Source organism: Chelonia mydas, chromosome 1 (genome assembly GCF_015237465.2).
Source record: "Chelonia mydas isolate rCheMyd1 chromosome 1, rCheMyd1.pri.v2, whole genome shotgun sequence".
Classification (NCBI taxonomy): Eukaryota; Metazoa; Chordata; order Testudines; family Cheloniidae; genus Chelonia; species Chelonia mydas.
The window spans coordinates 12899776-12913494 of NC_057849.1; the positions used below are offsets into that span (position 1 = coordinate 12899776).

At 58.6% G+C, this 13719-nt stretch overlaps 1 protein-coding gene across 1 annotated transcript in view; it reads right to left on the reverse strand.

The window, feature by feature from the left end:
- Positions 1 to 9228: 9228 nt before the first annotated feature.
- The window catches only part of RELT (RELT TNF receptor), an 82717-nt gene continuing 78226 nt past the window's right edge, over positions 9229 to 13719 (reverse strand). The window contains exon 11 of the mRNA XM_037881039.2: positions 9229 to 12209. Within this exon, the coding sequence (XP_037736967.1) occupies positions 12198 to 12209 (12 nt within the window). The 3' untranslated portion in view covers positions 9229 to 12197. The remainder of the gene's footprint in view (positions 12210 to 13719) is intronic.

Genomic DNA, 13719 nt, shown 5'->3' on the forward strand with positions numbered 1-13719 from the left:
ACAATGGGCATGGCACGGCGGGGGCAGCCCCGCTCCGCCCAGCCCAGGAGGAGGGCACTGTTTACAAACCGACAGCCACCAGATACACCCGGGCCCGCTTGGCCCTGCTCTGCCAGTGTGCCCCTTCCCCTCGGGGGTGGGCTTGTGCCACGTGACACGCCACACTGCCCCTTGCCCTCCCGACTCACTACGCCCATCCCCCTCCAAAAGATCCCCCCACAGACCCCTGTGCCCGCGCACAACTACACAGCTCCCTGAACCCCAGCAACCTGCCCCAGTGCCTCCTACAGCCCCTCCCCCACAAGTACCCAGCACCCCCCCAGATCCCCACTGCCCAACACCCACAGACTGCCTCTGCGCCCCCCCCGGCCCTCCCCCACTGCCCAGCACCCCAAAACACACAACCTGCCTCCAACCACTGCCCAGCACCCCCCCGCAGCCTCCCTCAGAGACCCCCGCACCCACACTCACCAGCCCACTGGGAGCTGAGCTGGGATTGCTTTGGCCTCTCGGGAACGGTGTGATCAGCCAGGCCAGAGAAGAGAGGGACCTGCGCAGGCCAAGCTCCCTCAGGACCCACTTGCCTGGCAGGGCCCAGCCAAGCCCCCCGCACTGGCCCCCGCCCCCACTGGCCAAGACCAGCCTCTGCATTGGTCCCACGTGGCTCGGCCCCGGGGAGGCGAGCAGAGGCAGGGCCCCACATGTGGTGGGCAGCAGAAACTGCTCAGAGCTGGAGCTGCTTTGGGGTGCAGGGAAGACCCTGGGGCATGATCTGCCGAGAACCTGCCCGGCCGTGCCCACTGGCCTCGCAGCCGGCAGCCCTGCCCAGCCTGCATGGCAGAGCCTGGCTGCTGGGCAACGGGCACCCTACAGGTGGGAGAGCCCAGGTCTCCCACAACTTAGGGGCCTGCCCTAATGACCGAGGCGAGGGGCCAGACCTGGCCGTATGGCTGCGTTAGACCGGTCCGTAATGGGCCCCTTCCCAGTGTGGGCCCGGTGCCATTGTAAGCCTGGTACTGACCGGCACAAATCCTGCCCTGCTGGCTTCGCTGTGGGGCTGGCCCGATGCGATGCCACCCCAGGCAGCTCCCTCCTTGCCCGTGACCTGGCTCCCCGGTAATGGTCTGAGCAGCCAGGCACGGCACGGACAGCGAAGGAGTAGCCAAAGACAGCAAGGCCTCACGAGGTCCCCCCCTCCCCCACGACAGGCCCTGCTGCTGGAGCGTTGAGCAGAGCCGGAGCCGGAGCGGGGGAGTTTGGTGCAGCGTCTGGACCACAGCAGGGAATGGCTGCAGCTCATTAACTCTTCGTTGCCTGGCAGGTGTTGCATGGGTCAAATGGCAGCCTGTGCAATCACAATGAGCCCAACTCCCTTCCCTACATCTTGTTCTTTTAACACCCTCCCCCCCGGCATCTAACTCACTCATGGGCCAGCTCTGCCCTCCCAGGCGCCACAAACCAAGCCCACTTATCATGCAGTGTGTGGAGGACGCATTTGCACCTTGCTCACACCCACAGCTGCCCTCCTGCAAACCCCTGTTGTGAACCTGACTGGCACTAGTGCAGCTTACCCTGGCAAGGGGGTGGGAATGGTGCGAATTGTGTCTGCACTAGGGATTGCATTAAGGCAGCTACATGGGGGTGGGAGGTGGGGGGATGTTAGTGTCCCATGGCAGCTAAAGGTTGTATGTCCCTTACCAGCACAGGCCCTGCTGCATGGAAAGGTGACGTGGGATGAGGGGGAGGATTATTGATAACTCGGCGTGCGTTATAGAATCATAGACTATCAGGGTTGGAAGAGACCTCAGGAGGTATCTAGTCCAACCCCCTCCTCAAAGCAGGACCAATCCCCAAATAAATCATCCCAGCCAGGGCTTTGTCAAGCCTGACCTTAAAAACTTCTAAGGAAGGAGATTCCACCACCTCCCTAGGTAACCCACTACAGTGTTTCACCATCCTTCTAGTGAAAAAGCTTTTCCTAATATCCAGCCTCCAGATCATTGATGAAGATAATGAACAAAACCGGCCTGAGGACCAACCCTTGGGGCACTCCACTTGATGCCGGCTGCCACCTAGACATGGAGCCATTGATCACTACCCGTTGAGCCCAACAATCTAGCCAGCTTTCTATCCACCTTATCGTCCATTCATCCAGCCCATACTTCTTTAACTTACTCTAACATCCAGCCCATACTTCTTTAAGAATACTGTGGGAGACAGTGTCAAAAGCTTTGCTAAAGTCAACAAACAACACGTCCACTGCTTTCCCCTCATCCACAGAGCCAGTTATCTTGTCATCAAAGGCAATTAGATTAGTCAGGCATGACTTGTCCTTGGTGAATCCATGCTGACTGTTCCTGATCACTTTCCTCTCCTCTGTCTGCTGTCTGCTACTACGGGGTTCTAACACCTCTCTCTGCAGCACCGGGTGCCAGCCGCTGGCACAGCCAGGACACTGGGTTGGCTGGACCGCGGGGGCTGATGCAAGTCGCCAACTCCTTTGTGCATCATGAGGCCAATCTATAGTCACGCTCAGCCCTTGTCTCGTGCTGCGTGAACATTGCTGTCTGCTGGGGACCTCGCCCCGAAAGTTCAGCCCCATCATGCTAAGGGGACGTCAGGCCAGAGGTGACGCTGCTGTCACTCCAGTGACTTTATCTGGGTTACACCAGGCATCAGTCTGGCCCACTCTGTTGGCTGGGCAGCTCTGGGAAAGCACCACGCCCCTCATAAGAAGGACAGGCTAGTGGGTATGGCCGTGGCCGGGGACACAGCACAGGAGCCCCCAGTTCCATTCCCTGCTCTGCCACAGAGTCCCCGGGTGACCTTGGGCAAATCGCCGAGCTGCTCTGAGTAAAGCCTGCGTGAGAGCACAGCCCTGCCGAGCAGGGGGATGGGGAGGGTGAAGCTGTGAATGGCTGTGACGCGCTCTGCTGGGGAGAGTGGGGAAGGGAGGGAGGGGGCATAGCAGTACTGCCCTATGCAGGGCCCCTTGGCAAAGCTAGCCTGCCCCCCTAAAGAAACCTCCGTTGGCTTGGCCCAGAGTCCCTCCCTGAGGGGCCTGGCTACCCACCGTCCCTTGGCTTTCCTCACTGTCCTCTCCAGAGCCACGGTTACACCCCCCAGAGAGGACTGTGCAACCCGCAGGCCGCCTCCTGCCTCCAGACTCTGCTCCCCGTGCGACTGGCAAGCTCAGCAGAGATGCCCTGGGCAGAATGCACAGGCTGCCCTGCTCTGCCCCCTGCCCACCACCTCCGCCCCGCACAGGCGAGCCCCACATTTCATCAGAGAGGTTGTGTATGTAATGTTGCCGCTGCAGGTGGCCGAGAGGGTGAGGCCCAGAGCCTCAAAGGTGTTTGGGCGCCGAACGTTCAGGAGCCGAAATCGTTTTGTGGCTCGGGTGACAGGCGAGAGGTGCTGCGGCGGAGCTGCCGGGTGCCGCGCTCTGTACTATCCGCCCCCAAAATCAGGCCTCACGCCCCCCCCCCCCCCCAAATCCTGAGATTGGCTTAAAAATGAGCGTTAGAAAGACTGATACATTTCTGGTGTCTTTTTCCTTTGCCTTCTATGGGTCGCACCTTCCGGACGCACTCGGGCAGGGGGCATGTTGTTTTAAGCATGTCCCTGCACCCACAAGGGCGAGTAACTGACGCTTTAACAAACGACAGCTGAGCGGCTCACGTAGTCACATAACGCAGGAGCTGGGGGCTTTAAGAAAAACCGCCAAATAACGTGAGACTTGGGGGTAGGGTGACCAGACAGCAAGTGTGAAAAATTGGGATGGGGGTGGGGGGTAATAGGAGCCTACATAAGAAAAAGACCCAAAAATCGGGACTGTGCCTATAAAATCGGGCCATCTGGTCACCCTACTTGGGAGCAAAGCACAAGCATTGACAACACTGCTAGCTGGCTTCGTTTTGGGGTGGGGCTGTAAATGACAGTGCCTTGAGCCCTGGCACGAATGCTCGGGGCAGATTGTTGGCACTGAGGAATTCGCCGGCGTGTCTGCACTGGTGCAGTGTCTTCGCGGCGACACCCCTCCCAGCCGCCCTCACGCAGGCCATTCCCTACTGAGCAATGCCGTGCTGATGCCATCGAGTGGCTGCAGCAGCGTGCGGCTTGGTAAAAGTGCAGCAGGCAGGTTCCTGCCCGGCCTGTGTTGGCTCCACACCCGTCCAGGCCAAAGCACTCTCCCTGCACAGGGCAGGCAACTGTACGCACAGAGGGCCTGGGTCTGCCCCAGAGAGCGTGTGTTCTGGGTCCCCGGCCACAGAGGGGCCAGGTCTGCCCCAGCCAGCGTGGGTTCTGGGTCCCCGGCCACAGAGGGGCTGGGTCTGCCCCGGGCAGCGTGGGTTCTGGGTCCCCGGCCGCAAAGGGGCTGGGTCTGCCCCAGGCAGCGTGGGTTCTGGGTCCCCGGCCGCAAAGGGGCTGGGTCTGCCCCGGGCAGCGTGGGTTCTGGGTCCCCGGCCGCAAAGGCGCTGGGTCTGCCCCGGGCAGCGTGGGTTCTGGGTCCCCGGCCACAGAGGGGCTGGGTCTGCCCCAGACAGCGTGGGTTCTGGGTCCCCGGCCACAGAGGGGCTGGGTCTGCCCCAGACAGCGTGGGTTCTGGCTCCCCGGCCACAGAGGGACTGGGTCTGCCCCAGACAGCGTGGGATCTGGCTCCCCGGCCGCAAAGGGGCTGGGTCTGCCCCAGACAGCGTGGGTTCTGGCTCCCCGGCCGCAAAGGGGCTGGGTCTGCCCCAGACAGCGTGGGATCTGGGTCCCCGGCCGCAAAGGGGCTGGGTCTGCCCCAGACAGCGTGGGTTCTGGCTCCCCGGCCGCAAAGGGGCTGGGTCTGCCCCAGACAGCGTGGGTTCTGGCTCCCCGGCCGCAAAGGGGCTGGGTCTGCCCCAGACAGCGTGGGTTCTGGGTCCCCAACCGCAAAGGGGCTGGGTCTGCCCCAGACAGCGTGGGTTCTGGCTCCCCGGCCACAGAGAGGCTGGGTCTGCCCCAGACAGCGTGGGTTCTGGGTCCCCGGCCACAGAGGGGCTGGGTCTGCCCCAGACAGCGTGGGATCTGGCTCCCCGGCCACAGAGGGGCTGGGTCTGCCCCGGGCAGCGTGGGTTCTGGCTCCCCGGCCACAGAGGGGCTGGGTCTGCCCCGGGCAGCATGGGTTCTGGGTCCCCGGCCGCAGAGGGGCTGGGTCTGCCCCAGACAGCGTGGGATCTGGGTCCCCGGCCGCAAAGGGGCTGGGTCTGCCCCAGACAGCGTGGGATCTGGGTCCCCGGCCGCAAAGGGGCTGGGTCTGCCCCAGACAGCGTGGGTTTTGGCTCCCCGGCCGCAAAGGGGCTGGGTCTGCCCCAGACAGCGTGGGTTCTGGGTCCCCGGCCGCAGAGGGGCTGGGTCTGCCCCAGACAGCGTGGGTTCTGGGTCCCCGGCCGCAAAGGCGCTGGGTCTGCCCCGGGCAGCGTGGGTTCTGGGTCCCCGGCCGCAGAGGGGCTTGGTCTGCCCCAGACAGCATGGCTCCCCGGCCACAGAGGGGCTGGGTCTGCCCCAGACAGCGTGGGTTCTGGCTCCCCGGCCACAGAGAGGCTGGGTCTGCCCCAGACAGCGTGGGTTCTGGGTCCCCGGCCACAGAGGGGCTGGGTCTGCCCCAGACAGCGTGGGATCTGGCTCCCCGGCCACAGAGGGGCTGGGTCTGCCCCGGGCAGCGTGGGTTCTGGCTCCCCGGCCACAGAGGGGCTGGGTCTGCCCCGGGCAGCGTGGGTTCTGGGTCCCCGGCCGCAGAGGGGCTGGGTCTGCCCCAGACAGCGTGGGATCTGGGTCCCCGGCCGCAAAGGGGCTGGGTCTGCCCCAGACAGCGTGGGATCTGGGTCCCCGGCCGCAAAGGGGCTGGGTCTGCCCCAGACAGCGTGGGTTCTGGCTCCCCGGCCGCAAAGGGGCTGGGTCTGCCCCAGACAGCGTGGGTTCTGGGTCCCCGGCCGCAGAGGGGCTGGGTCTGCCCCAGACAGCGTGGGTTCTGGGTCCCCGGCCGCAAAGGCGCTGGGTCTGCCCCGGGCAGCGTGGGTTCTGGGTCCCCGGCCGCAGAGGGGCTTGGTCTGCCCCAGACAGCATGGCTCCCCGGCCACAGAGGGGCTGGGTCTGCCCCAGACAGCGTGGGTTCTGGCTCCCCGGCCACAGAGGGGCTGGGTCTGCCCCAGCCAGCGTGGGTTCTGGGTCCCCGGCCGCAAAGGGGCTGGGTCTGCCCCAGACAGCGTGGCTCCCCGGCCACAGAGGGGCTGGGTCTGCCCCGGGCAGCGTGGGTTCTGGGTCCCCGGCCACAGAGGGGCTGGGTCTGCCCCGGGCAGCGTGGGTTCTGGGTCCCCGGCCACAGAGGGGCTGGGTCTGCCCCGGGCAGCGTGGGTTCTGGGTCCCCGGCCGCAAAGGGGCTGGGTCTGCCCCAGACAGCGTGGGTTCTGGGTCCCCGGCCGCAAAGCGGCTGGGTCTGCCCCAGACAGCGTGGGTTCTGGCTCCCCGGCCACAGAGGGGCTGGGTCTGCGCCGGGCAGCGTGTGCTCTGGGTCCCCTGGCCACAGAGGGGCTGGGTCTGCCCCGGGCAGCGTGTGCTCTGGGTCCCCTGGCCACAGAGGGGGCTGGGTGTGTCCTGGGAAGCATGTGTCCTGGGAAGCATGCTCAGGCCACAGAGGGGCTGGGTCTGCCCTGCCCCAGGCAGCGTGTGCTATTCACAGTTGTGAAGGGTTTTTTTTGAAGGCCTCACAGCAAAGGAGATTTTGAAGGTGGGATGGGAAGGGGGGCAATGAGGGTTGCTGTTATTTACAGGGCACTGCTCCCATACATGAGGGGCAGCATGGGAGGAAACACGAAGGCGAGTGGTTGAAAATGAAACAAGTGGGCCGTGGAAGCTGAAATCCTGGGCTGATCAAAGCTGAACACTGAGAGCGCCACAGCAAATGAGAGGTGATAGGTAGGGCAGGGCTTGACTATGAAGGGTCCTGAAACTGAAGCCAAGCAGCTTGTGTTTGATACGATCATGAAGTGGGGGTGGTGCAGGTGGAGGGCTGCAAAGAAGGAGGTGACATGGTCAAAGGGCCTGGCTAGGAGAATGATCGTTGCAGCAGCTTTTTGCATGGCAATGAGCGAGCACAGCGAGATTGTGTTCATCAAGGCCAACGAGAAGGACGTTGCTGTGATCGGGAGGTGAGCTGATGAGAGCCTGGCTGAGAGTTTTAGCCGTGTGGTGGGCTAGGAAAGGTTGTACCTTGGAGACGTTCGGCAGAAAGACGCTGCAAGACCTAGAGAGAGCCTGGAGGTGAGGCCCTAGAGAGAGGTCTGAGTGGAAGATGATGCCCTGCGTGACAGGCCGGATGGTGGCGTTGTCCACAGGGTACAAACCTAAGTTTCTTTTGCTTCTGGTTCTGCCCTCCCCCTAAGCATTAAATCATTTATCTGGCCTGAGGCTCAAATAATTACCAAAGCTGGCCACTCAAGTGTGACAACATTAGACTTCAGAATTAACATTCGTTTGCAATGACCGTGGGCGATTCACACCTCTCCGCACTGTCCTTCCAGTACCTGTGGTTGGTGACCCAGGCAGGCAGCGCTGCGTTACTCCCACGTTGGAAGCTTTTCTCTGCAACCAACATAAACAAAAATTGTGGGAGGGGAGCAAACCCCGAAACTCGCAAGTGGCATTTGGGGCCGGGGGGGGGGGGGGGGGCAGGCCAGGCCAGGCAGGCTGCGCTGTCTCCTTCAAGGCCAGACAGTCACTCGTGCTCTGCTAAGTCTAGTTTTAAATCGCCTACTGGCGACAGAAATAACATGTAGCTACAATGAGGCCGGGAGGCGTCAGCTGCTGGCTAAATAAGAGCGAACTATTTACTGTGGCTCAGATTGCATTACTAAGCATCTGGGGTTTGGCTCATGTGTAAAATCTGATATTCCTTGCTGGAAACTGGTATTATAGAAAGATAAATGGTGATGGTCCACGACTAAGACAAATTGTATTCTAGCTCCTGAATATAAAGACTATTTATATTTGACTCTCTTTCTCCATCGCTCTTAAGTCATTATATATATATAAATAGCTGAGACTATGAGAGACCGAGCATGTCCTGCCGTTATGTGTGTGCATGTATAATAAATAGGCCCTGGCCATTAAGGCAGCTCAGAGGCTGCCAGTATATACTCAGTGTGTGGGTGGTTTGAACTAAACATGCCTGTCTTTTATTCTTCCCCACCCCCCTGGCTTTACACTTCTCCCTTTATCTGCGCACGCTGGCTGCTTGGCTTGCCACACTGCTGTGCGTGACGGTCATGTTTTAACCTGCTTTTTGAGAGGTGTTGAGCCTGTCTGAGGCAAGCGGGCTTGCTGCATCCCCGCCCCCCGCTAACGTGAGGAGACCAACTAGGGCTGCATGCGCCACTGCCAGGCACGGCTGGAGAAACAAGTAGGAAGCGCTCCAGGCTTTTTACCAAGGAGGTGCTGGGCTGGTGATGCTTCCGGACTTCCCGTTGCATTACTGATGTTGATACTCTGTGCTAGGATCACACCTTCCTTCAAGGCAAGGGGCAAGTCATAGGAGAAAGGCATGGGTTTTCCCCAGTGCACAGACAGGGAAACTGAGTCTGACAGCGCCAGGCCTCTGTTCTAAATAAATAAGCCCCAGCCTGAACTCTAGCTCAGGTGTATGAAGGGCTCCATTTGTTCCCTCAGTCCATCGCTCTGGGCCAGTGCAGGATTCATCCTTGGGCCTGCCCCTAAGGATTTTGTCCAGTCTGGTTATTTATTGGTGTCTGGCTCTGGATGACCCAGGGAGAGCAACAAGAATGATGGGCTTGGGCTGGTGTTTTAAAGTCTTCTATGTATCTGAGGATGTAGGTGGGGCAGAGCTGTTAGGGAAACTGAGGCAGAGAGGCTGCTGTAAGGGATGTGCTCAAGGAGCATTGGCAAGGCAGGGGCAGGACTAGAACACCCAGCCAGTCGCCTTCTCTATCAGTAAGCTAGGGATGATATTTAGTATTGGCCCAGGGAGGCCACAAGGCTTAACGTACCAACACTTGGCGATCCTTGAGCATAAAGGGCCCAGCATGCACTTACGCAACCACCAAAGCTGGGACCAGAACCTGTTCCAGGTAACTGCTGAGTGGTTCCGTGCAGGAAAATGCCGCTCTGCTTTGTTAGTAAATATCATTAGCTTCCTTGTGAAGCTTTAAAATCCTCACATCCCCACACAGCAGGAACACACACACCTTCACTTGACATTGGATTTATTTAGTTATTGACTTACAGAAATAAACCAGGAGGCTAAAAACAAATGATGGCTTTACAAAACCACATTATCTTCAATAAATAAAAGGCACGGGCCCCGCCGGGGACGCTGCCAGCTGCAGGGGGGGGGAGGGAGGGGCGCCTGTACAAACGTGATTAAAAAGCAGGTCCCCGCACCGCCCTCATAAATAACAGAACATGTGATGTACAAAACAGATCAACGGAGTGACTGACAATACATAATAGAACTAACCCTACTGTAAACAATGGGATAACACCCCAGGAGGGCTGGGCAAGGGATGCCAGCCCAGGGGCCACATGCTGGGCTAGGACAGAGCTGCTGGCCCCAGATCTTACATCATGTCTAGCACATGACAGTAGCGCTGCAACATGCATACCTAAGCTTCCCCCCACCCGAGAGGAGGCGGCTCATGGGCCTCGGTTACCTGATCGATTATCACTGGAAAGCCAGAGGGGCTCCCCCGCCTCGTTTTTGAAGGTCTCAGTCCTGGAGTTTCTGACCTGCTGAGAATTATGGGCCGGTCTTGCTAATGCAACACTGCACTTTGCTAGAGTGATGGGCCAACGTGCCGCACGCCTGGCAGCGATGCTGCCGTGTGATCAGGGCCAGGGCTGGAAGATGCTGTTGGAGTTTGTGATCCCAGGGCGGGTTTGCTGGGTAACTGCCCCCAAGTGAGCATTAGTCATTGCTCACAGGATGGGCCCTGCAATAATGCCCGGTCATAGAGGAGAGCTCTGAATGGGATCTAAGTGAGATGGAGTGAAAAGGCAGCAGCCCCCTGGGAGATCCTGCATGATGCCCTCTCCGACGCGGGGAGCCATCGCCGTGTGAGAACAAAGCAAGTGGGGTTAGCCCCAGGGTCCTCGGTGGCCAGGAGGCCCCTTGGGCAGGGAGCCCTGAGGAGAGTCAAGAGGCTTCACAGATGCTAAAGCCAGACGGCTCATTAATCTGACTGCCTGTTGACCCCAGGCCATCAGAACAAGTGGGTGAAATCCCCGTCCAGTGGACAAGGATGGACGCCACTAAAGGGCTGGCTGGGAAAACTCACCCATCCCTTTTTCTAAAGGGGGTGGTGGATTGCCCTAGGGCGGCGTAGGCAGAATGGCCAGCCCTTTCATGGACACCAGGGGGGAGCCTGCAAGCCCTACTCTCTCTCAATCACCATTAAGTTTCTTTAAATCGGGGCAGTCATTCTTAACAGCAACGATTTCCCTTCTTTAGAGGGGTAACTGCCCCCAGCAGAACATTGTCCTCAACTGAGGGAGCCACTGCTCTCCCATGACACGGACGAGGCTCTAAGAAAAATACTTCACTGGAAAGTAACCCTGAGCTGAGAGTTTGAAGGGGAGGGGGAGGAATTCCCCACAGCCTCATGTACAGTGTTAGCATCCAGAGCAGGGACCTGGCTGAGGCCTGAATCAGCTTCCACCACGGCAGCAAACACAAAACCAGCCACTGACTCGAGTAAGCCGGGGCGGCCCCTTAGCGCTGGGCAGCAGGCAGAACCCAGCCCCAGACACTGACCATCCTGTCACAACCCAGCCACAGAGCTCTTCCCGCTAACGGCAAAGATCCAAAATTAACCACCAAAGCAGAGAATCCCTGAGCTTCTGAACCAGTAAGTGCAGCTTCCTGCTTGACAAGCCGACCCCACACAAACAAAAATACAGACCGTCTGTCTGAGGCAGGGTTAGGCACCGCTCAGCTCAGTGGAGCATGGTCCCTGCTTCCCTCGCAGGCAGGAACAACGGAGGAAACGTGCCTTGTTTGGATTCCTCCCCTGCAACTTTTGTGCGTCTCTTGAAAGCACCATTAACAACTACAACGCCACTCGCCCTCTTAGGGGGAGATGGGAGCACCATGGCCAACTGCACGCATTCAAAAAATCACGAGAGGGGCTTAAAAATTATGATTTTGGGGGTGGGGGAGCCTAAAATTTGGGTTCATTTTATGTCGTTTCTGGTTTCTGAATCATGGGGGTCATATTTTCAAGCTTTTCCCTGCAACCATGAGAGCTAGAAATTTAGGGCAGGGTGAGCAAGGGGGATTAATGAAAGCTGAGAGTGTCTTCCAATCACATGGATCCAGGAGCTGGGGCTTTAAGAAAAACACCAGATGTGGCAAGAGATGATAAAATTACACTGCGAGAGCTGTGCCGTTACTGGCCCAATGCAATCACCACGGGGACATGAAAGTAGACAGGGCTTTGGTCACATTAGGCTGGGCTGACTCCAGCCAGAGAGTTTCACTGCAAGTCCCCCTGGGTTTCCCTTCGTTCGTGAAGGGGGAAAGAGAAAGCCAAACTCGCCATCCCCATGACTAACCGCCAGCCCCAGACCGGTACACTGCAATGCTCCGTTCCCCCTCACCCTGGAGCCCCTGGGAGGTAGGAACATGCTCCAGTCCAACAACAAGCTGCCTCTCTCTCTCTCTCTCTCTCCCCTAGGCCCGAGTTTAAGAACACTGCTCTCTGCTGGAGCAACAGCCCCTATGATCTAAAGAAGGTAGCATGGTTTTTCCAGTTGGGCAGCTAAGTATCCCCCATCCCACCCATAGGTGCTAGAACTAGGGGTGCTGCCGTGCCCCCTGGTCTGAAGTGAGGTTTACAGTTTGGTTCAATGGCTCTGACACCCTCCACTATACGAATTGTTCCAGCACCCCGAGCCCCCTTCCCCTCCCCCCAAGTCCTTCCCCAAAAGAAAAATGCTTTGGGATGCTGGGCGTGTCCTTTGGCTCCTCCCTGCCGGCCCGGGCCCTGGTACCCAGGGCTGCGCCTTGCCATTCTCCGGGGTGGTGGAGCTCTCCCGAGGGGAAAATGAGTGTCACGCTTCGCCTTCAGCAGCGCCCAGGGTGTGCGTTTTGTGGGTGGACTGTTCAACCAGAAGCCTCCAAGTGAGCCGCTTCTCAGGTCTCCTGGTGCACGAGGGAGTCAGATGATCACCTGCAGTGGGAGGCAAGAGAAGAGACGTGTGACCAACACGCAGCCAGCCCAGAGGACTAGGGTGAGCTTGGCAAAATGCTGACAGAGCTGGGGCCTGGAGTGAGAGGAACTCCTGGGTCCCATTCCCGGCCCTGCCGTTGGCTCAGACCTGGATCAAGTTACTTAGGGCTTGTCTACACAGGGACACCCAGCTGTATTAATCCAAAGTAATTTAAAGTGGATTAGTTAAAACAAAAAAACCCTCGCTCAGAATTAAAGTAGCATTAATTTAGTTAACTAAACCAAATTAAGGCCACTGTAATCCATTTTGAATGTTAATTCAGATTAACTGTCCTGTGTGTCCTTGTGTAGGCAAGCCCTCAGTGTGTCCATGCCTCAGTTTCCCCATCTGTAAAGTGAGGCTAAGCCTACTTTTCCACCTCATGGACGTGTTGGGAGATTTAGCAAGAGCTTTGGGGAACCATGCAAGGGAACAGGTGAGTTAAGGATGGCCTTATAACAGGCTGGTTGGGGAAGCCTTGGTGCTGGGTTTGCTACAACGCCCGTCCCCCTTCCCCCCCAATCCCTTCAGCCTTGCATCTAATTGGAAGGTGCTTGAAGGGTGAGGGCAGGTTATGGTCTAGAAAGAGCTCCCTGGCAATGCTGCCCTGGAAGATAATGGCTACAAGTCTCCAGGGGGTAATACAGCTCCAGCCCCGTAGAATGCCACACACACGCCAGTGTGCACACACACAACTTATCCACACCCAGCCCCGCCTCGAGGGTGAAGAGCCACTGGCAGCTGGTGCTTGCCACCCAAGTCTTTCCTCTTCTATGGGAACAGAAATTTGGCCTGAGGACATGCCGCCCCCTCGACCAAGAGAGACAAGGAGAACGTTAGACTCTGCGCAGTGGGGACAGGATCCGGGTTTAAAAGGTCTCAAGGACCCCCCTACAGAGCAAACCCAACAGTATCATGTTAGCTGCTTCACGAGGGCCTGAGTCAGCCAGCACTCTGCTGGGCTGGGAATTCACGGTTCCATGGAATCCGGGGGTTTTCAACCGGATGATACTTAGGAGCCCAAGCCACCCCCTCCCTTGTCAGTGTGAGCTTTGAGCGTCTGACCAGGGGGTGTCCCCATACGTCAAAACTCAATCGCTACAAGACGATGCACCAAAACAGGTGGCAGGGACTGCAGTAGAATGATCAACAGATGGACAATCTGCACCTGGAGTTACACAACGGCCCCCCCCCTGCCTTGGGCAGCCAGCTCCCTGAAGGGCACCCCTTGCTGGGCAGCTCTTCTTGCCAGATCTACCACCACGGGAGTGCTAGCATGATTAAAAGCTTCACACTTCCTTGGAACCCCCCCCCCTCCACTCATGCATTGGGATTATTGATAACACAGCCCCTCTTGGGGAGCGCCTCTCCTCCCAAGGGACCGGCTCTGGTCCGAAGAGCTTTCAGTCTGAAGCCGTACTGTTCTCAAAGACATCAGGGTGCATGGAGGTTCAGGTAATCAAGGGAACG